Source organism: Oncorhynchus mykiss, chromosome 1 (assembly GCF_057628025.1).
Source record: "Oncorhynchus mykiss isolate SJ-2025 chromosome 1, ASM5762802v1, whole genome shotgun sequence".
Lineage (NCBI taxonomy): Eukaryota > Metazoa > Chordata > Actinopteri > Salmoniformes > Salmonidae > Oncorhynchus > Oncorhynchus mykiss.
The window spans coordinates 90,459,646-90,484,937 of NC_143022.1; the positions used below are offsets into that span (position 1 = coordinate 90,459,646).

The following is a 25,292-nucleotide window of genomic DNA, read 5'->3' on the forward strand; positions in this document are numbered from 1 at the left end:
TCCCTCGACAGGAGCGTAGAAGGCATTTAGCTCATCTGCTAGGCTCGTGTCACTGGGCAGCTTGTGGCTGCGTTTCCCTTTCTAATCTGTGATAGTTTGTGAGCCCTGCTACATCCGACAAGTGTCAGAGCTTGTGTAGTAGGATTTGATCTTACTCCTGTATTGATGCTTTGCCTGTTTGATGATTCATCGGAGGGAATAACATGATTTAGTCTAAGCGTCTGGGTTTTTGTCCTGCTCCTTGAAAGCGGCAGCCTTTAGCTCAGTGCGGATGCTGCCTGTAATCCATGGCTTCTGGTTGGGACATGTATGTACGGCCACTGTGGGGACGATGTCATCGATTCACTTTAATGAAGCAGGTGACTGATGTGGTAAACTCCTCACCACTTCCGAATTGAGCGTGTCACTGGTACTTCCTGTTTTGAGTTTTTACTTGTAAACAGGATTAAGGAGGATAGTTATGGTCAAATTAGCCAGAGATCTAGTCTACATTTACCAACATATGGAGGCTGACAGAGGGTATGCAGAGGCCAAAAGACTTCTGAAAAAAGCACTTTGGAGACTAGTATAGAATCATCACAGCTTATATTGAGAAAGCTCTCAGCTGGTCGTCCAACAAGACTGAAGATTCTGAATCCTCACAGAATGCTACAACACTATGGATAATGTTCAATATATGGAGGAAATGGACAGCCAATCAAATATGAGAGCCATAGTCTCAAAGCTGCCATAAAAGTTTAAAGAAAATGTACAGTCGGTTTATGACCTACAAGAGAGAAATGGAAGGTTTGCTCATCTGGTTACTAAGCCAGGATAGCCTCATAAGGTCAACCAATCTTTAAAAGCTTAACCTTCAACTTGATAACTTCACCCATACTTATTGATACACTGTAGCCAAGAGTGGTAATATGCCTACGAGACAAAAAAATGCATAGGAAGAACCGAAACAGAGCAAGAAACGACAGAGCAAGAACCTCTGACCATGGCCTCCTTGGAAACCCAAGATGTCACTTTAGGAAGAAGTTAGGCTAGCTCACATCCTCAAAGTGATCAAAGAAGGCCATAACTCCCTCACAGCACAATTTAACTTGAAACCGTCTGAGTTCAGCTGCTCCATCTCAGCACAGTTGGCTGAAATCAAAAACACCAACTAAGGTTTGACAACGATTATCAACACGCTAGGATCACAGATGGAAGAAGCTGAAGAGCTGCTGAGGACGAGCTAGAGGGAATGGGGACAGAACTACAGAAACTGAGCAAAACCAACAATACCTGATGAATAAGGTGAACCATTTAGAAAACTACAGCAGGCCAAGTAACATTAGAATTATCGGCCTCCGCGAGGCTTGTGAGGGGACCGACCCCATTGATTTCTCTACTGCCATTATCCCCTCACTACAGGGCAAAGAACATTTGGAGGAACCCCTGGTTATCAAAAGGGAACACAGGTCACTCGCCCTTCACCCATCCCCTGATCAGAACCCACAACCCTTCCTTGTTCGGTTCCTGAGGTACCAGGACAGAGAGAAAGTTTTCAGAACCGTGGCCAAACATTTCAAGGAGAAAGGAGTGATCCTATACAACGGGGAGGCGATTAAATTATTTCCAGACATGAGTCCCGGGATGATCAAACACAGGAAGGAATTCGACCAGGTGAAAAAATAACTTACTTCCAAGAACATTCCCTTTGCGGCGCTTCAACCTGCAACGATGAGAATCATCCATGGCGGACAGAGAGGATTCTTCAAATCGCCCCCAAAGAAGCAGCGGACTGGAGGCGAGTGGCTCAGGACATGGTTGATTGGATAGCGGACCACGTTCATTTCACTGCTAGCTGGGCTGTGTCCCACTAGCCTGCCTTATTACTTGCATAACTGGTAGGACTGCTTTGCAGTAGCTTACTGACAGATCAATGACATCCCAAGAAGATTCTGACATCCCAATGTCCATGTACACAAACAATAAAACATTTTATCAGAGTGACATTGTTTTAAGTTGTTATTTGGGACAGGCATGGTCCTCAGAGGCATCAATATGATTTTAGACCTTTTTATACGACTAAGCCATGAAGTCTTATATTTTTATTTTGCTCCTTGTCATGGTATGTGTGTTGGGATCAGGACACCCATTATTGGTTTTGTTTTTGACTTGCATCATATAAGGATGGGTGAAGAATTATCTCTGTTTGTTAATTTACTGGCCTTGTGCTCCAGGTTCATGTTTGCCTTTATGTTAGAAATGTAATTTAGGAATAGTGACCCTGGGAGCGTAGCTCCACTACAGGTGGGATTTGTGGTGGGCACATTCAAGAACAGCACTGGGGGAGGAGGGGAATTGTTTGTTCTGTTTACTTTATATTACAATACTGTTTTGTGAGAGACCTTCACTTTATAATATGTGTTTGACTACAGGCTCTCTGAAAATAGGCAATAGAATATCCCACACCCTTATTGGAAATAATCATGACATTTGCGTTCATATATTAAGTGAACAATATGGCTAAGATAGTAAATCATACATCATTAAACATTAATGGACTGAACGGTCCTCTTAAACGAAGTCCTTATGTCCTTGAAAAAGCTAAAGACTGATGTTGCGTTTATTCAAGAAACACATCTAACATGGGCAGAACATAAAAAGTTAGAGGGAATTGTAGCGTCTGCTTCCAACGCACACTCTCAAACACGTAGATCCCCTGAACACAGCTCACTTTCCAGCACACTTTCCAGCTCACACTCTCAAACACGTAGATCCCCTAAACGCAGCTCACTTTCCAGCTCACTTTCCAGCCCACTTTCCAGCTCACACTCTCAAACACGTAGATACCCTGAACACAGCTCACTTTCCAGCCCACTTTCCAGCTCACATTCTCAAACACGTAGATCCCCTGAACACAGCTCACTTTCCAGCCCACTTTCCAGCTCACACTCTCAAACACGTAGATCCCCTGAACACAGCTCACTTTCCAGCCCACTTTCCAGCTCACACTCTCAAACACGTAGATCCCCTGAACACAGCTCATTCTCCAGATCCCAATCACCTGAATTCTGATCACACACCTGTATGTCATTATCACACCTATTTAGTTCAGTTCTTTGCACCCCATCATTGTGAGGTATTGGTTGTTTTGTGACACACATCTTTTCGAAGCGTTGGTTTTCCCGTAATTTACTCCTCCCATGTATGATAGATGTATGATAGTGGAGTTGTTTTTACCTGCCTCACTAACGATGCCTTTTGCCTATTCCCTGCCTGTACTTTAGCCTATTGGATTTCCTGTTATCAACCTATTGTCTGATCTCCCAGACTACATCATTAGCCTTTTCCCTGCCTGTACTTTAGCCTATTGGATTTCCTGTTATCAACCTATTGCCTGATCTCCCAGACTACATCATTAGCCTTTTCCCTGCCTGTACTTTAGCCTATTGGTGGGAGGGCCAAGAGACCAGAGGTGGCAGAACGGGGTGTAGGGTTTGCTCATAGCCTGAAAGAAGGGAGGGGCAGTTCTTCTTGCTGCTACGTAGGCAAGCACCATGATCTTGTAGTGGATGCAAGATTTGACTGGAAGCCAGTGGATTGTGCAAAGGAGCGGGTTGACATGAGAGAACTTGGGAAGGTTGAAAACCAGGCGGGCTGTAGCATTCTGGATAAATTGCAGAGGTTTCATGGCACAAGCAGAGAGCCCAGCCAACAGAGATTTATATTAGTCAAGACTGGAGATGACAAGTGCCTGGATTAGGACCTGTGCTGCTTCCTGTGTGAGGTATGGTCATATGGATGTTGTAGAGCATGAACCTGCGGTAGCGAGACGCTGCTTTGATGTTTTCAGAGAACGACAGGCTGTTGTCCAGGTTCACGCCAAGGTTCTTTGCACTCTGGGTGTGCGACACTGTGGAGTTGTCAATTGTGATGGAGAGGTGTGAGGATATGAATGAGCCAAGTGACTTGGTGTATAGAGAGAAGAGGAGAGAAACTAGAACAGAACCCTGGGGAACACCAGTAGTGAGAGAACATGGTGCAGACCCAGATCCTCTCTACTGATGGTTCCCAGTGTCGAAGGCAGTGGATAGATCTAGGAGGATGAGAATAGATGAGAGAGAGTCTGCTTTGTCAGTACGGAGAGCCTCCGTGACACAAAGAAGAGCAGTCTCGGTTGAGTGACCCGGGCTGAAGCCTGACTGGTTAGGGTCAAGAAGATTGTTCTGAGAGCAATAACGAGAGAGTTGATCAGAGATAGCACGCTCAATTGTTTTGGAAAAAAAGAAAAGGATACAGGTCTATAGCTTGACGTCAGATGAGTCAAGTGTTGGTTTCTCAACAGTTTTCTGTGTGTATCAAGAATGGTCCACCACCAAAGGATATCCAGCCAACTTGACACATCTGTGGGAAGCATTGGAGTCAACATGGACTGGTATCCCTTGGGAATGCTTTCAACACCTTGTAAAGTCCATGCCCTAACAAATTGAGGCAAAAGGGGTTGCAACACAATATTAGGAAGGTGTTCCTAATGGTTTGTACTCTCAGCGTATGTCAGACTTGTTCTGGAAGAGGTGGACCAAAGAGTATCTTCCTGAGTTGCAGGAGCAACAAAAATTAACACGAGAAGAAAATGTGTCTCTGGGGACATGGTTCTCAGCAATATGACTCTTATCTCTGTACAAAGTGTTGATGGGTTAAAGGTTCCAAACTGTCTGTTCATCACGTACCTGTGGCCTCAAGGTAAGTTTTGAATTGGTTTACGAATAGCCTTTATAAAATGGTTCACATAATTCTTGCAAAGAGATGATCTGAAGACACTACTTACCCTTCTCCTTCCTGAGGACATCTGTGAACATGTAGAGTAGATGGAAAACAGTGAGAACATCATCAACATGAACACTAGAAGATGTCGTCTCTCTCTGGGATTCCTTGTCTCATGTCAATGTTCCAACATCAGAAGGAACATCTTCAATGAGCTCAAAATAACCTTCTTAAAACGTTTTCGTACTTGAAGTCGGTAAATTAAAGAGAATGTTACTTTTGTGGTTCTAATAACGTTATCAAAGTGATGATTTGAAGACAGTACTTACCTCGATTCTCAGTGAGGTAATCTGTAAACATATAGAGTAGATGGAAGACAGTGAGAACATCATTAACATGAACACTAGAAGATGTAGTCTCTCTCTGGGACTCCTTGGTCAGGATTCAATCCAATGTGTGCAGTATACAGCAGGGCACACAGCTGACAATGCACTTTTAAAGTCATTTTCCACTGGCCTTCATTTCACATTCATGGTCAACACTGCACATGTCGACTCAAGCGTAAAATATCTTTAAAAGTCTGTTATAGTGTGTTGTGTTATAATGCGTCTTGAATTGAATCCCGGTCCTTGTCTCATACCACTGTTCCAACATCAGAAGGAACAACTAGGGCCAATCAGAAGTTGAAACAATAACAAAGCGTGAACCCAGCCACTGTTGTTTTGTTAATAAGCTGAGGGAGGGGCTGGAGAAATAATATCAGTCTCAAATTCATAGACAGAGATATGGATGCAAGGACTGACCATCCATGATACTATATGAACATTATAGTTATAAATATGTTTGGAGGCTGTATAGTGTTTGTTTGCATTTACTTTGTTTACAAACATTAAGGTAAGACAAGGTTATATTTTGAGTTCTGATGGGATACGACAGTTAAACTAAGCTCTTTAATCATTTATAAGTTATATTCTTCAAGAATCAGTGGGTACTAAGTCAACAAATGGATGTAGCAACTACCAATTGTCCTTTTGTGCTCAAAAAAAACTGTGTTTAATTCAATTTAGCAAAGTGATGATCTGAAGACACTACTTACCTAGCTTCCTAGTGAGGTCATCTGTAAACATGTAGAGTAGATGGAAGACAGTGAGAACATCATTAACATGAACACTAGAAGATGTAGTCTCTCTCTAGGACTCCTTGTCTCATATCAATGTTCCAACATCAGATAAAAGTCAGGGAACATTAATATAAACAACATGAAGTGTTTTCTACTTAACTAAAAAGTTACAACTATAGAAGAGACATTGGTGTATTTGTTATCAATGTGGTGATTTAAAGATACTACTTCCTCCTCTCCTTCCTGAGGTCATCTGTAAACATGTAGAGTAGATGGAAGACAGTGAGAACATCATGAACATGAACACTAGAAGATGTAGTCTCTCTCTGGGACTCCTTGTCTCATTTCACTTATCTAACGTCACAAATCCTAATTGAGTTCCACCACCTAAATGTGACTGGTCCATCAGTGATCCAGGTGTATCAGATACTACCTCTCTCTAGTCTAGTGGTCCTCTACAGCCTCAACACATCCTGTTCTAGAGCATCAACATTAATGTGACTGGTCCATCAGTGATCCAGGTATATCAGATTCTACCTCTCTCTAGTCTAGTGGTCCTCTACAGCCTCAACACACACATCAACATTAATGTGACTGGTCCATCAGTGATCCAGGTGTATCAGATACTACCTCTCTCTAGTCTAGTGGTCCTCTACAGCCTCAACACATCCTGTTCTAGAACATCAACATTAATGTGACCGGTCCATCAGTGATCTAGGTGTATCAGAGACTACCTCTCTCCAGTCTAGTGGTCCTCTACAGCCTCAACCCATCCTGTTATAGAGCATCAACATTAATGTGACTGGTCCATCAGTGATCCAGGTGTATCAGATTCTACCTCTCTCTAGTCTAGTGGGCCTCTACAGCCTCAACACATCCTGTTCTAGAGCATCAACATTAATGTGACTGGTCCATCAGTGATCCAGGTATATCAGATTCTACCTCTCTCTAGTCTAGTGGGCCTCTACAGCCTCAACACATCCTGTTCTAGAACATCAACATTAATGTGACTGGTCCATCAGTGATCCAGGTGTATCAGAGACTACCTCTCTCTAGTCTAGTGGTCCTCTACAGCCTCAACACACACATCAACATTAATGTGACTGGTCCATCAGTGATCCAGGTGTATCAGAGACTACCTCTCTCTAGTCTAGTGGTCCTCTACAGCCTCAACACACACATCAACATTAATGTGACTGGTCCATCAGTGATCCAGGTGTATCAGATTCTACCTCTCTCTAGTCTAGTGGGCCTCTACAGCCTCAACACATCCTGTTCTAGAGCATCAACATTTATGTGACTGGTCCATCAGTGATCCAGGTGTATCAGATTCTACCTCTCTCTAGTCTAGTGGTCCTCTACAGCCTCAACACACACATCAACATTAATGTGACTGGTCCATCAGTGATCCAGGTGTATCAGAGACTACCTCTCTCTAGTCTAGTGGGCCTCTACTGTCTCAACACATCCTGTTCTAGAACATCAACATTAATGTGAACGGTCCATCAGTGATTCAGGTGTATCAATAAAACCACTACTTTCCACTCTGCAGTTTGAGTTGATCTATTATCACACCTGATTAACATGCTGATCACCTGCAGGTTAAAATCAGTAATCAGTGTTAAAATGTGAATCACCTGCAGGTTTAAATCAGTCATCAGTGATAACATATTAATCACCTGTAGGTGTAGTATATTATCCTGTATCCATAAAATACAACCACTGTGAATGTGTTGAGGTTGAAAAAATACATTGCAGACATTTTTTTCTAACAATGAAACATTCATATAATCTCTCCATTACCTTTCTTATAAGATATCCAGCAGATAGCCAGAGATAACCCAATCCCAATGATGGCTCCCAGACAGCATAACACAATAGAGGATATTTTCCATGGGGTTGAATCAAATAACTCACCTAAAACACAAACATCATTACACATCAACAACAGGGTTTGGTACTAATACTACCACACATCATTACACATCAACAACAGGGTTTGGTACTAATACTACCACACATCATTACACATCAACAACAGGGTTTGGTACTAATACTACCACACATCAACAACAGGGTTTGGTACTAATACTACCACACATCATTACACATCAACAACAGGGTTTGGTACTAATATTACCACACATCATTACACATCAACAACAGGGTTTGGTACTAATACTACCACACATCATTACACATCAACAACAGGGTTTGGTACTAATACTACCACACATCAACAACAGGGTTTGGTACTAATACTACCACACATCAACAACAGGGTTTGGTACTAATACTACCACACATCAACAACAGGGTTTGGTACTAATACTACCACACATCATTACACACCAACAACAGGGTTTGGTACTAATACTACCACACATCAACAACAGGGTTTGGTACTAATACTACCACACATCAACAACAGGGTTTGGTACTAATACTACCACACATCATTACACACCAACAACAGGGTTTGGTACTAATACTACCACACATCAACAACAGGGTTTGGTACTAATACTACCACACATCACTACACATCAACAACAGGGTTTGGTACTAATACTACCACACATCAACAACAGGGTTTGGTACTAATACTACCACACATCAACAACAGGGTTTGGTACTAATACTACCACACATCATTACACACCAACAACAGGGTTTGGTACTAATACTACCACACATCAACAACAGGGTTTGGTACTAATACTACCACACATCATTACACATCAACAACAGGGTTTGGTACTAATACTACCACACATCAACAACAGGGTTTGGTACTAATACTACCACACATCAACAACAGGGTTTGGTACTAATACTACCACACATCATTACACACCAACAACAGGGTTTGGTACTAATACTACCACACATCAACAACAGGGTTTGGTACTAATACTACCACACATCATTACACACCAACAACAGGGTTTGGTACTAATACTACCACACATCAACAACAGGGTTTGGTACTAATACTACCACACATCAACAACAGGGTTTGGTACTAATACTACCACACATCATTACACACCAACAACAGGGTTTGGTACTAATACTACCACACATCAACAACAGGGTTTGGTACTAATACTACCACACATATTTACACATCAACAACAGGGTTTGGTACTAATACTACCACACATCATTACACATCAACAACAGGGTTTGGTACTAATACTACCACACATCATTACACACCAACAACAGGGTTTGGTACTAATACTACCACACATCAACAACAGGGTTTGGTACTAATACTACCACACATCATTACACACCAACAACAGGGTTTGGTACTAATACTACCACACATCAACAACAGGGTTTGGTACTAATACTACCACACATCAACAACAGGGTTTGGTACTAATACTACCACACATCATTACACACCAACAACAGGGTTTGGTACTAATACTACCACACATCAACAACAGGGTTTGGTACTAATACTACCACACATCACTACACATCAACAACAGGGTTTGGTACTAATACTACCACACATCATTACACATCAACAACAGGGTTTGGTACTAATACTACCACACATCATTACACAGGGTTTGGTACTAATACTACCACACATCACTACACATCAACAACAGGGTTTGGTACTAATACTACCACACATCATTACACATCAACAACAGGGTTTGGTACTAATACTACCACACATCATTACACACCAACAACAGGGTTTGGTACTAATACTACCACACATCATTACACATCAACAACAGGGTTTGGTACTAATACTACCACACATCATTACACATCAACAACAGGGTTTGGTACAAATACTACCACACATCAACAACAGGGTTTGGTACTAATACTACCACACATCAACAACAAAGTTTGATACTAATACTACCACACATCATTACACACCAACAACAGGGTTTGGTACTAATACTACCATACATCAACATCAGGGTTTGGTACTAATACTACCACACACCAACAACAGGGTTTGGTACTAATACTACCACACATCATTACACATCAACAACAGGGTTTGGTACTAATACTACCACACATCATTACACACCAACAACAGGGTTTGGTACTAATACTACCACACATCAACAACAGGGTTTGGTACTAATACTACCACACATCATTACACACCAACAACAGGGTTTGGTACTAATACTACCACACATCAACAACAGGGTTTGGCACTAATACTACCACACATCAACAACAGGGTTTGGTACTAATATTACCACACATAATTACACATCAACAACAGGGTTTGGTACTAATACTACCACACACATAAACAACAGGGTTTGGTACTAATACTACCACACATCATTACACATCAACAACAGGGTTGGGTACTAATACTACCACACACATAATTACACATCAACAACAGGGTTTGGCACTAATACTACCACACATCAACAACAGGGTTTGGTACTAATATTACCACACATAATTACACATCAACAACAGGGTTTGGCACTAATACTACCACACATCATTACACATCAACAACAGGGTTTGGTACTAATACTACCACACATCAACAACAGGGTTTGGTACTAACACTACCACACATCATTACACATCAACAACAGGGTTTGGTACTAATACTACCACACATAATTACACACCAACAACAGGGTTTGGCACTAACACTACCACACATCAACAACAGGGTTTGGTACTAATACTACCACACATCAACAACAGGGTTTGGCACTAATACTACCACACATCAACAACAGGGTTGGGTACTAATACTACCACACATCAACAACAGGGTTTGGTACTAATACTACCACACATCATTACACATCAACAACAGGGTTTGGTACTACTACTACCACACATCAACAACAGGGTTTGGTACTAATACTACCACACATCAACAACAGGGTTTGGTACTAATACTACCACACATCAACAACAGGGTTTGGTACTAATACTACCACACATCAACAATAGGGTTTGGTACTAATACTACCACACATCAACAACAGGGTTTGGCACTAATACTACCACACATCAACAACAGGGTTTGGTACTAATACTACCACACATCAACAACAGGGTTTGGTACTAATACTACCACACATCAACAACAGGGTTTGGTACTAATACTACCACACATCAACAACAGGGTTTGGTACTAATACTACCACACACATCAACAACAGGGTTTGGTACTAATACTACCACACATCATTACACATCAACAACAGGGTTTGGTACTAATACTACCACACATCAACAACAGGTTTTGGTACTAATACTACCACACATCAACAACAGGGTTTGGTACTAATACTACCACACATCAACAACAGGGTTTGGTACTAATACTACCACACATCATTACACATCAACAACAGGGTTTAGTACTAATACTACCACACATCAACAACAGGGTTTGGTACTAATACTACCACACATCATTACACATCAACAACAGGGTTTGGTACTAATACTACCACACATCAACAACAGGGTTTGGTACTAATACTACCACACATCAACAACAGGGTTGGGTACTACTACTACCACACATCATTACACATCAACAACATGGTTTGGTACTAATACTACCACACATCAACAACAGGGTTTGGTACTAATACTACCACACATCAACAACAGGGTTTGGTACTAATACTACCACACATAAACAACAGGGTTTGGTACTAATACTACCACACATCAACAACAGGGTTTGGTACTAATACTACCACACATCAACAACAGGGTTTGGTACTAATACTACCACACATCATTACACATCAACTGATGGGTGTGGTACTAATACTATCACACATCAACAACAGGTTTTGGTACTAATACTACCACACATCATTACACAGGGTTTGGTACTAATACTACCACACATCATTACACAGGGTTTGGTACTAATACTACCACACATCAACAACAGGGTTTGGCACTAATACTACCACACATCATTACACAGGGTTTGGTACAAATACTACCACACATCAACAACAGGGTTAGGTACTAATACTACCACACATAATTCTACATCAACAACAGGGTTTGGTACAAATGCTACCACACATCATTACACATCAACAACAGGGTTTGGTACTAATACTACCACACATCATTACACATCAACAACAGGGTTTGGTACTAATACTACCAACCAAAGACTTTAGTTAAAACATATACTGTATATTAACACATCAATATCTCCAGTGTTTCATGTCTAAATAATATTATGTTGTTACTCACTATTGAGGTGAATCTCTGTCTCCATCTTCTCATTGATCCGGCTCTGTTGGACTCTGCAGGTAAAGCGGTTGGTGTCAGTCTCCTGGACAATTACATGTTGTTTGACTCTGTAGAATCCCTTGAAGTCTCTGTGTGTCTCAGGAGGACCAGCAGAGATATTGACTCCTTTACTGTTCAGCCACACCAGCTCAGGCTCAGGGTGCCAGCCTTCTGTTTCACACAGCAGGCCCATCCCTCCCTCTCTGTGTCCCTCAATGGACACCACTGGCTTGGATCCTACAACTACAGATACACAGATAGACTGGCTGTTAACTGGTGACAGGCTGTGAACAAATAGACACATGCTGTACATTAACACATCAATATCTCCAGTGTTTCATGTCTAAATAATATTATGTTGTTACTCACTAGGGAGGTGAATCTCTGTCTCCATCTTCTCATTGATCTGTCTCTGTTGGACTCTGCAGGTAAAGTGGTTTGTGTCAGTCTCCTGGACAATGACATGTCGTTTGACTGTGTAGAATCCATCTAAGTCTCTGTGTGTCTCAGGAGGACCAGCAGAGAGATGGACTCCTTTACTGTTCAGCCACACCAGCTCAGGCTCAGGGTGCCAGCCTTCTGATTCACACAGCAGACCCATCCCTCCCTCTCTGTGTCCCTCAATGGACACCACTGGCTTGGATCCTACAGCTACAGACACACAGACAGACTGGATGTTAACTGGTGACAGGCTGTGAACAAATAGACACATACTGTATCCAGTAATATGAAGGAAAGAGGTGATGTCATTGTACTGTAGTTAGATTATTACATTAACATGAAAATAAACCTCACCTTTAACGAGGACTTGAACAGTGAAATCATCATACCAGCTCTTTGACTGAATTAAGCATGTGTAATGTCCCTCATCAGTGCCTTGTACCCTGGTCAGTTTCAATGAGGTGTTGCCCCTCCATAGTTCCTCTTCAAACAGTGAAGTTCTTCCACTATAGAAGAGAATCTGATCATCTCGTATGATTCTGTGGTTTTGGTAACGAAAGACACGACCGTCTAAGAAGTCCAGGTTAAGCCAGTCCACTGTCATGTCCTCAGCACTGATGTTGGGTTTGAGGTAACAGGGCAGAATGATGTCATCACCAGCCACAGCAACAATGGAATCAGATGGACCAAGAACCTCAAACCTCTCTGAAGAGAACAGACAGAAATTAAGGAGCATTTAGATACATCAACAACAACTAAAGACAGACTGTCAAATGTAATTCAGAGATTTCAAAACATAAAAAAAATCTAAGTAATAATGCAACCTCGCATGCGCACACACACACACACACACACACACACACACACACACACAGAGGAAGCCCTGTAGTTACTGCATGAGTCGCCACACACAATAAGATGAAGTGAGCATAATAATTACCAGATACAGAGTGTGAACTGTGGAGGAGAAACAGGAGAGTCAAAAACAGACTGTCTGGTCCAGTCTCCATTATTCCTGAAAGAGACAATAGGTCTAACATAGAAACATCAATTATAAAGATCAAAACTAGAAATCAACCAGTAGACCTTCAGTATCTTACTATGGCTCCTTTCAGATAAAACCAGTAGACCTTCAGTATCTTACTATGGCCCCTTTCAGATAAAACCAGCAGAACTTCAGTATCTTACTATGGCTCCTTTCAGATAAAACCAAGAGACCTTCAGTATCTTACTATGGCTCCTTTCAGTTAAAACCAAGAGACTGATCAACAACTACAGGAAGCATTTTGTTGCAGTCATTGCATCTAAAGGTGGCACAACCACTTATTGAGTTTAAGGGGGACATAACTTTTTCACACAGCGGAATTGGATGTTGCATAACTGTCAATTAAATAAGTATAATATATATATTTCTTTTTTCTAAACTCAGGTTAATTTTATGTTTTGGTTGAAGATCTGATTACATTCACTATCAAAAATATGCAAAAATAGACAAAATCAGAAAGGGGGCAAATACGTTTTCACGGCACTGGGTACAGGATGTATGAGTTGATATATACAGTGGGGCAAAAAAGTATTTAGTCAGCCACCAATTGTGCAAGTTCTCCCACTTAAAAAGATGAGAGAGGCCTGTAATTTTCATCATAGGTACACTTCAACTATGGCAGACAAAATGAGAAGAAAAATCCAGAAAATCACATTGTATGATTTTTAATTAATTTACTTGCAAATTATGGTGGAAAATAATAACAAAAGTTTATCTCAATACTTTGTTATATATCCTTTGTTGGCAATGACAGAGGTCAAACGTTTTCTGTAAGTCTTCACAAGGTTTTCACACACTGTTGCTGGTATTTTGGCCCATTCCTCCATTCAGATCTCCTCTAGAGCAGTGATGTTTTGGGGCTGTTGCTGGGCAACACGGACTTTCACCTCCCTCCAAAGATTTTCTATGGGGTTGAGATCTGGAGACTGGCTAGGCCACTCCAGGACCTTGAAATGCTTCTTACGAAGCCACTCCTTCGTTGCCCGGGTGGTGTGTTTGGGATCATTGTCATGCTGAAAGACCCAGCCACTTTTCATCTTCAATGCCCTTGCTGATGGAAGGAGGTTTTCACTCAAAATCTCACGATACATGGCCTCATTCATTCTTTCCTTTACACGGATCAGTCGTCCTGGTCCCTTTGCAGAAAAACAGCCCCAAAGCATGATGTTTCCACCCCCATGCTTCACAGTAGGTATGATGTTCTTTGGATGCAACTCAGCATTCTTTGTCCTCCAAACACGACGAGTTGAGTTTTAACCAAAAAGTTATATTTTGGTTTCATCTGACCATATGACATTCTCCCAATCCTCTTCTGGATCATCCAAATGCTCTCTAGCAAACTTCAGACGGGCCTGGACATGTACTGGCTTAAGCATGGGGACACATCTGGCACTGCAGGATTTGAGTCCCTGGCGGCATAGTGTGTTACTGATGGTAGGCTTTGTTACTTTGGTCCCAGCTCTCTGCAGGTCATTCACTAGGTCCTCCCGTGTGGTTCTGGGATTTTTGCTCACCGTTCTTGTGATCATTTTGACCCCACAGGGTGAGATCGTGCGTGGAGCCCCAGATCGAGGGAGATTATCAGTGGTCTTGTATGTCTTCCATTTCCTAATAATTGTGATAGTCTAATTGACATAATTTGAGTCAATTGGAGGTGTACCTGTGGATGTATAGCAAGCCGAAGAACAATATCCCAACCGTGAAGCACGGGGGTGGCGGCATCATTTAAAAAATATATATATTTTAACCTTTATTTAACTAGGCAAGTCAGTTAAGAACACATTCTTATTTACAATGACGGCCTACCCCAGCCAAACCCGGACGACGCTGGGCCAATTGTGTGCCGCCCTATGATGTTGGGGGGGGTGCTTTGCTGCAGGAGGGACTGGTGCACAAAATAGACGGCGTCATGAGGAAGGAAAATTATGGACAATAATAATTGTCCAAATGGACAATGACCCCAAGCATACTTCCAAAGTTCTGGCAAAATGGCTTAAGGACAACAAAGTCAAGGTGTTGGAGTGGCCATCACAAAGCCCTGACCTCAATCCTATAGAAACTTTGTGGGCAGAACTGAAAAAGCGTGTGCGAGCAAGGAGACCTAAAAACGTGACTCAGTTACACCAGCTCTGTCCGGAGGAATGGGCCAAAATTCACCCAACTTATTGTGGTAAGCTTGAGGAAGGCTACCCGAAACGTTTGACTCAAGTTAAACAACAATTTAAAGGCAATGCTACCAAATACTAATTGAGTGTATGTAAACTTCTGACCCACTGGGAATGTGATGAAATAATAAAATCTGAAAGAAATCATTCTCTCTACTATTATTCTGACATTTCACATTCTTAAAATAAAGTGGTGATCCTATATATACTTGCAAAGGTAATCATCCCCCTTGGCGTTTTTCCTATTTTGTTGCATTACAACGTGTAATTTAAATCGATTTTTATTTGGATTTCAAGTATTAGACATACAAAAAATTGTCTGAATTGGTGAAGTAAAATGATAAAAAATAACTTGTTTAAAAAAATTCTAAAAAATAAATAACAGAAAAGTGGTGTGTGTATATGTATTCACCCCCTTTGGTCTGAAGCCCCTAAATAAGATCTGGTGCAACCAATTACCTTCAGAAGTCACATAATTAGTTAAATAGTCACTTGTGTGCAATTTAAGTGTCACATGATCTGTCACATGAAATGCCCCGGAGTCTGCAACACCACAAAGCAAGGGTCACTATGAAGACCAAGGAGCTCTCCAAACAAGTCAGGGACAACGTTGTGGTGAAGTACAGATCAGGGTTGGGTTATATACACTGCTCAAAAAAATAAAGGGAACACTTAAACAACACAATGTAACTCCAAGTCAATCACACTTCTGTGAAATCAAACTGTTCACTTAGGAAGCAACACTGATTGACAATAAATTTAACATGCTGTTGTGAAAATGGAATAGACAACAGGTGGAAATTATGGGCATTTAGCAAGACAACCCCAATAAAGGAGTGGTTCTGCAGGTGGGACCACAGACCACTTCTCCTGCAACATCCTCCAGCATGACCGGTTTGGCGGTGGGTCAGTCATGGTGTGGGGTGGCATTTCTTTGGGGGGCCCGCACAGCCCTCCATGTGCTCGCCAGAGGTAGCCTGACTGCCATTAGGTACCGAGATGAGATCCTCAGACCCCTTGTGAGACCATATGCTGGTGTGGTTGGCCCTGGGTTCCTCATAATGCAAGACAATGCTAGACCTCATGTGGCTGGAGTTTGTCAGCAGTTCCTGCAAGAGGAAGGCATTGATGCTATGGACTGGCCCGCCCGTTCCCCAGACCTGAATCCAATTGAGCACATCTGGGACATCATGTCTCGCTCCATCCACCAACGCCACGTTGCACCACAGACTGTCCAGGAGTTGGCGGATGCTTTAGTCCAGGTCTGGGAGGAGATCCCTCAGGAGACCATCCGCCACCTCATCAGGAGCATGCCCAGGCGTTGTAGGGAGGTCATACAGGCACGTGGAGGCCACACACACTACTAAGCCTCATTTTGACTTGTTTTAAGGACATTATATCAAAGTTGGATCAGCCTGTAGTGTGGTTTTCCACTTTAATTTTGAGTGTGACTCCAAATCCAGACCTCCGTGGGTTGATAAATTTGATTTCAATTGATAATTTTTGTGTGATTTTGTTGTCAGCACATTCAACTATGTAAAGAAAAAAGTATTTAATAAGAATATTTCATTCATTCAGATCTAGGATGTGTTATTTTAGTGTTCCCTTATTTTTTTGAGCAGTGTATATCTGAAACTTTGAACATCCCACAGAGGACCATTAAATCCATTATTAAAAAATGGAAAGAATATGGCACCACAACAAACCTGTCAAGAGAGGGCCGCCCTGCAAAACTCACGGACCAGGCAAGGAGGGCATTAATCAGTGAGGCAACAAAGATACCAAAGATAACCCTGAAGGAGCTGCAAAGCTCCACTGCGGAGATTGGAGTATCTGTCCATAGGACCACTTTAAGCCGTACACTCCACAGACCTGGGCTTTAGGGAAGTGTGGCCAGAAAAAAAGACATTGCTTAAAGAAAAGAATAAACAAACACGTCTGGTGTTCCCCAAACGGCATGTGGGAGACTCCCTAAACATATGGAAGAAGGTACTCTGGTCAGAGACTAAAATTTAGCTTTTTAGCCATCAAGGAAAATGCTATGTCTGGCGCAAACCCAACACCCCTCATCACCCCGAGAATACCATCCCATCCCATGTTTTTCCTCGGCGGGTACTGGGATACTGATCAGAATTGAAGGAATGATGGATGGCGCTAAATACAGGGAAATTCTTGAGGGAAACCTGTTTCAGTGTTCCAGAGATTTGAGACTGGGATGGAGGTTCACCTTCCAGCAGGACAATGACCCTAAGCATACTGCTAAAGCAACACTCGAGTGGTTTAAGGGGAAACATTTAAATGTCTTGGAATGGCCTAGTCAAAGCCCAGACCTCAATTCAATTGAGAATCTGTGGTACGACTTAAAGATTGCTGTACACCAGCAGAACCCATCCAACTTGAAGGAGCTGGAGCATTCTTCTTTGCCTTGAAGAATGGGCAAAAATCCCAGTATATTTTGCATCTTCAAAGTGGTAGGCACGTTGTGTAAATCAAATGATACAAACCCCCCCAAAATCAATTTGAATTCCAGTTTGTAAGGCAAAAAAAATTGAAATATGCCAAGGGGGGTGAATACTTTCGCAAGCCACTGTACATACACACCCACAGACCAGGTGGTTTGGTCAAGATGTGTACACAGATCAGAAACAGACAGAATGTTATTAGGTTTCAAGTTAATTTGAAAAATAAACTAAAATAAAATAATCTCTTCCGGGATACCGTCTTCTGGGCTCCGGAGTCTTGCTGTATACACTGGGGAACAAAACCGAGCTCCCTCCGTTATGCCTGGTACTGAGCACGACTATACGTGAGTAACCTCTCTTTCCATTCCCCTCATATGTATTTAAAATAAACTGAAATATCACATTTACATAAGTTTTCAGACCTTTTACTCAGTACTTTCTTGAAGCACCTTTGGCACTGATAACATCCGAGTCTTCTTGGGTATGACGCTACAAGCTTGGCACACCTGCATTTTGGGAGTTTCTCCCATTCTGCTCAAGCTCTGTCAGGTTGGATGCGGAGCATCGCTGCACAGCTATTTTCAGGTGTCTCCAGAGATGTTCTATCAGGTTCAAGTCCGGGCTCTGGCTGGGCCACTCAAGGACATTCAGAGACTTGCCCCGAAACAACTCCTGCGTTGTTTTGGCTGTGTGCTTAGGGTCATTGTCATGTTAGAAGGTGAACAGGTTTTCATCAGGGATCTCTCTGTACTTCTCTCTGTTGATCTTTCTCTCGATACTGACTGGTCTCCCAGTCCCTGCCACTGAAAAACATCCCCACAGCATGATGCTGCCATCACCATGCTTCACCGTAGGGATGGTGCTAGGTTTCCTCCAGATGAGACGCTTGGCATTCAGGCCAAAGAGTTCAATCTTGGTTATCAGGCCAGAGAATCTTGTTTCTCATAGTCTTAGAGCCCGTTAGGTGCCTTTTAGCAAATTATAAGCAGGCTGTCATGTGCCTTTTACTGAGGAGTGGCTTATGTCTGGTCACTCTACCATAAAGGCCTGATTGGTGGAGTGCTGCAGAGATGGTTGTCCTTCTATAAGGTTCTCTCATCTCCACAGAGGAACTCTGGAGCTCTGTCAGCTCTAGGAAGAGTCTTGGTGGTTCCAACCTTCTTCCATTTAAGATGGAGGCCACGGTGTTTTTGCAGAAATGTTTTGGTACCCTTCCCCAGATCTGCGCCTTGAAACAATCCTGTCTCGCTCTAAGGACAATTCCTTCGACCTCATGGATTGTTTTTTTGTCTGACATGCACTGTCAACTGTGGGACCTTATATAAACAGGTGTGCCTTTCCAAATCATGTCCAATCAATTGAATTTACCAGGGCCGCAACTTTGGTTTTAGAAGTGGGGGGGGGCATAACATTTTATTTAATGTGTTTTTTTCTTCTTCAGATAAACACTCCAAACAGCCTACCCTACCGCTCGGAGGTGTCCGCATGGTCCTACAGCACACCGTCGCCTCGTTTTGTATCACATTCCAATGATAAAACAGAAATACAGCTGCACGTTAGTATTATTAGCTATGTTGGCTACGACATTACTTTAGCTAATATTGTGACAATGATGTAGGCCGTATGTAGCAGTTAGGATATGGTTTGGAAAGTTTTTTTTCTCGCCTGGTTACATACAGCTGATGTGTTGTCCATTGAAGTCCATAAAGGAAGGGAAAAAGTGATAGGAAGAGAGCACATAGATGTGAAAAGGAATACAACGTGACTGCTATGAATGTGAACTGTTTTTAGGGGTGACCAGGGGTGCATTCATACCGCCGATTCTGTTTGAGGAAAAAATCTGAAACGGAGGCAAACGGAAATGGGATAAACATACCTGAATTTGTCCACTATGAACTCTCATTTGCAACTGTTGGACTAATGATTAAACCCTAGATCAGCTAGACGCTTGCAAGAGTGTGCAAGGCGGTTTTGAATGTGTCACGGGTACAGTACATTGTAAACTTTCATTCACAGGCTAGGTTGTAGCCATCTCATGATGGGTATAGGGAACATTTGAGTATCATGTAGTAAGTAGCCTAAACCGATCGCTGTTACATTGAACTGGATGAATGGAATGTGAATGATATTCATCAAATATGCTGTAATAGAAATAAGGCCATGCTAACGAAAAAACAACATCTTAAATGGCACTGACCACCACTGAAATAGCCTATAGACTCAAGTTAAAATTCTAATTTCCCTAACATTTGTCTTTAGAAAATGTAAACATTTGGGATGTGGTTTAGTAGTATTTGTATAATCTAATAAATACATATGAATAATGAAATAGCATGGCAATTTACAGTTGGCCATTTCACAGGATGTTTAACTTTTCATGATCAACTATGATTGGCCTAACTATGCTATAGAGCTCTGCTTTAGGTTTTAGTTTCTTAAGCATAGCTGACAAAGAAATCCTTAACATAACCCAGTTTTAATTATATTGAGAAATATTCTTACCGTCTTTTACAGCCCGTTGGAAAAGAAAAGGGTGTGGAGTGAAAATGAAAGTATTCTTACTTTGGTGAAGTGCGAAACTGAAAGTAGGCTACAGCACGCTGTAACTCACTTATTTATATTTTTAGATGTCTAAGGATTTATTGAACAAAACTTACGAAACTTTACAAAAAGGAACAAAAGCCCAGCTTCATCCAAAGGGATGAGGCCAGCTGTAGAATAATACATAAGTGAACTGAGTTTTATTGGCTCAGTAGTGGCTCACTGTTCCTTAGCCAGACACTGCAGCAACATACATTGAAATCCTCACTGGACCAGCCTGTAGGGGATGTCGTCCAGCAGTCTCACTGGGTCTGGTAATCTTTACTACCTGGCCTCTTTTCAATCCAAAATACAGAGGTGAAACCAATTATTTATAAACCATGGGATTGCTGATGCTATTGCGTTTGAGAGGCTTTGAAGCGACCGGTCTGACATATTGGCACACCATATTCTAGTGTATTTAAATTAAAATGACAAAATTACATGTATTTAAGTATTTTATGTTGTTGTATTGCGGACATTAACATTAGTACTCTCAACAACAACAAAGAATACTTGAAGGAAAATGTTTTTACGTGTTAAAAATAAATATATGTATATGTGTATGTTTGGCACATAATAACATTTAAAAGTGTGTATTAAGGTGTCTGTAATAGAATAAACGTGGCAATAACGAATGTAGACATTAATACATGCATTTATATTGCATCCTAAATATATTTAGCAAATGAGGAGGAGCAATGACGGACTGGCTGCCATCTGGAGCACCGGAGTTTTCCGGGTGAGCTGGGGCGGATGCAACGCAAAATATAAATAACCCCCCGCTTAAAAAAAATAACCAAGTGCTGTGTGTCTGACTGGCCCAGGCGAGTGGACTGCGGCCCACTGCCACTGTGGTTGGGTATTACATCTGACAGCCTCTCTCTCCCAGCCAAATACTTTTGGTCCAGTCCATTCTAACTTACCTGGGCCCGAGGAGACATTTGCAACTGTTGGACTAATGATTAAACCCTAGATCAGCTAGACGCTTGCAAGAGTGTACAAGGCGGTTTTGAATGTGTCACCTCAACATTATCAGTCGACCTGTGTGCACCTACAGTACATTGTAAACTTTCATTCACAGGCTAGGTTGTAGCCATCTCATGATGGGTATAGGGAACATTTGAGTATCATGTAGTAAGTAGCCTAAACCGATCGCTGTTACATTGAACTGGGTGAATGGAATATGAATGATATTCATCAAATATGCTGTAATAGAAATAAGGCCATGCTAACGAAAAAACAACATCTTAAATGGCACTGACCACCACTGAAATAGACTATAGACTCAAGTTAAAATTCTAATTTCCCTAACATTTGTCTTTAGAAAATGTAAACATTTGGATGTGGTTTAGTAGTATTTGTATAATCAAATAAACACATATGAATAATGAAATAGCATGGCAATTTACAGTTGGCCATTTCACAGGATGTTTAACTTTTCATGATCAACTATGATTGGTCTAACTATGCTATAGAGCTCTGCTTTAGGTTTTAGTTTCTTAAGCATAGCTGACAAAGAAATCCTTAACATAACCCAGTTTTAATTATATTGAGAAATATTCTTACCGTCTTTTACAGCCCGTTGGAAAAGAAAAGGGTGTGGAGTGAAAATGAAAGTATTCTTACTTTGGTGAAGTGCGAAACTGAAAGTAGGCTACAGCACGCTGTAACTCACTTATTTATATTTTTAGATGTCTAAGGATTTATTGAACAAAACTTACGAAACTTTACAAAAAAGGAACAAAAGCCCAGCTTCATCCAAAGGGATGAGGCCAGCTGTAGAATAATACATAAGTGAACTGAGTTTTATTGGCTCAGTAGTGGCTCACTGTTCCTTAGCCAGACACTGCAGCAACATACATTGAAATCCTCACTGGACCAGCCTGTAGGGGATGTCGTCCAGCAGTCTCACTGGGTCTGGTAATCTTTACTACCTGGCCTCTTTTCAATCCAAAATACAGAGGTGAAACCAATTATTTATAAACCATGGGATTGCTGATGCTATTGCGTTTGCGAGGCTTTGAAGCGACCGGTCTGACATATTGGCACACCATATTCTAGTGTATTTAAATTAAAATGACAAAATTACATGTATTTAAGTATTTTTTGTTGTTGTATTGCGGACATTAACATTAGTACTCTCAACAACAACAAAGAATACTTGAAGGAAAATGTTTTTACGTGTTAAAAATAAATATATGTATATGTGTATGTTTGGCACATAATAACATTTAAAAGTGTGTATTAAGGTGTCTGTAATAGAATAAACGTGGCAATAACGAATGTAGACATTAATACATGCATTTATATTGCATCCTAAATATATTTAGCAAATGAGGAGGAGCAATGACGGACTGGCTGCCATCTAGAGCACCGGAGTTTTCCGGTGAGCTGGGGCGGATGCAACGCAAAATATAAATAACCCCCCCGCTTAAAAAAAATAACCAAGTGCTGTGTGTGACTGGCCCAGGCGAGTGGACTGCGGCCCACTGCCACTGTGGTTGGGTATTACATCTGACAGCCTCTCTCTCCCAGCCAAATACTTTTGGTCCAGTCCATTCTAACTTACCTGGGCCCGAGGAGACATTTGGATAAACAGTGCAGTGGAGCAAGATGGACAAACAAAAAGAGAAAAACGTAAAGGTTGTCCTGAGAAGCGGAGAGAGAAGAGGTTGAAGTCCCTTGAGGCTGATGCAGACAAATGTTTTAAAATAACAAATGATTCATTTGGCGCCGTAACAGTCAATCATCTCAGCCTAGTGAGCCTGAAGGCACTGGCAGTAGAGAGGAGAGAGAGCAGAGAGCAGCCCATTGAGCACAGTGATACCAAGGTTTTGCAGCTGAAGCGGTAACACAGCGCTCGTCAACGCTTGTAACAAGCGCTCGTCAATGTCACTTTTCATGAACCGACCAATCACAGCCTGGATGAGGCGGGACATTAAATAAAGGTTGACGTGCTACAGCAAACTTTCAAAATGTTGAACTCATTGTTATGCATGAATGGTTATGATTATTGACAAGTTAGTACTTAGCATTAACAAATTAGAGACAAACCACCAATGTAGACATTTTTCTTGCACAAGGATTTAATGACGGAACAAAACCTACAAAAATGATAAATGTTGGTTGTGTATTTCTTAAACTTATGGATTGTCCAATTGGAACTAATATTATACTAGTGGTATATAGTATACTATTATATAAAATTGTATGAATATACTAACATTATACAATTAATATATTAATATTATACTAACATTATACTATTATATTAACATTATACTTTTTATTTAATGTTGTAATATTATACTAATATATTCTAATTACTCATCCAGGCTGAGGATAGTGCATCTGCAGTGGACAGATGTACAGTCAGAAGTTTACATACACCTTAGCCAAATACATTTAAACTCAGTTTTTCACAATTCCTGACATTTAATCCGAGTACAAATTCCCTGTCTTAGGTCAGTTAGGATCACCACTTTATTTTAAGAATGTGAAATGTCAGAATAATAGCAGAGAGAGTGATTTATTTCAGCTTATATTTCTTTCATCACATTCCCAGTGGGTCAGAAGTTTACATACACTCAATTAGTATTTGGTAGCATTGCCTTTAAATTGTTTAACTTGGGTCAAACGTTTCAGGTAGCCTTCCACAAGCTTCCCACAATAAGTTGGGTGAATTTTTGGCCCATTCCTCCTGACAGAGCTGGTGTAACTGTGCCAGGTTTTTAGGTCTCCTTGCTCGCACACGCTTTTTCAGTTCTGCCCACAAATTTTCTATGGGATTGAGGTCAGGGCTTTGTGATGGCCACTCCAATACCTTGACTTTGTTGTCCTTAAGCCATTTTGCCAGAACTTTGGAAGTATGCTTGGGGTCATTGTCCATTTGGAAGACCCATTTGCGACCAAGCTTTAACTTCCTGACTGATGTCTTGAGATGTTGCTTCAATATATCCACATAATTTTCCTGCCTCATGAGCCATCTATTTTGTGAAGTGCACCAGTCCCTCCTGCAGCAAAGCACCCCCACAACATGATGCTGCCACCCTCGTGCTTCACGGTTGGGATGGTGTTCTTCGCCTTGCAAGCCTCCCCCTTTCCCCTCCAAACATAACAATGGCCATTATGGCCAAACAGTTCTATATTTGTTTCATCAGACCAGAGGACATGTCTCCAAAAAGTACGATCTTTGTCCCCATGTACAGTTGCAAACCGTAGTCTGGCTTTATTATGGCGGTTTTGGAGCAGTGGCTTCTTCCTTGTTGAGCGGCCTTTCAGGTTGTGTCGATATAGGACTCGTTTTACTGTGGATATAGGTACTTTTGTACCTGTTTCCTCCAGCATCTTCACAAGGTCCTTTGCTGTTGTTCTGGGATTGATTTGCACTTTTCGCATCAAAGTACGTTCATCTCTAGGAGACAGAACGC

The 25,292-nt window shown here is 41.4% G+C and overlaps 1 protein-coding gene across 2 annotated transcripts in view; it reads right to left on the minus strand.

Moving 5' to 3' along the window:
* The window catches only part of LOC118966035 (butyrophilin subfamily 2 member A1), a 28,737-nt gene extending 7,638 nt beyond the window's left edge, over nt 1–21,099 (minus strand). The window contains exons 1-9 of one of the 2 annotated variants that reach the window (XM_090181760.1): nt 20,782–21,099; nt 13,548–13,622; nt 12,962–13,312; nt 12,536–12,817; nt 12,128–12,409; nt 7,664–7,777; nt 5,837–5,857; nt 5,070–5,090; nt 4,805–4,825 (exon numbers count right to left, since the gene is read on the minus strand). In XM_090181760.1, coding sequence (XP_090037886.1) covers nt 4,805–4,825; nt 5,070–5,090; nt 5,837–5,857; nt 7,664–7,777; nt 12,128–12,409; nt 12,536–12,817; nt 12,962–13,312; nt 13,548–13,617 — 1,162 coding nt within the window. In that variant the 5' untranslated portion in view covers nt 13,618–13,622; nt 20,782–21,099. Of the gene's footprint in view, nt 1–4,804; nt 4,826–5,069; nt 5,091–5,836; nt 5,858–7,663; nt 7,778–12,127; nt 12,410–12,535; nt 12,818–12,961; nt 13,313–13,547; nt 13,641–20,781 lie in introns of both variants that reach the window. The other variant, XM_090181755.1, reaches the window with a different exon arrangement.
* Nucleotides 21,100–25,292: the final 4,193 nt, after the last annotated feature.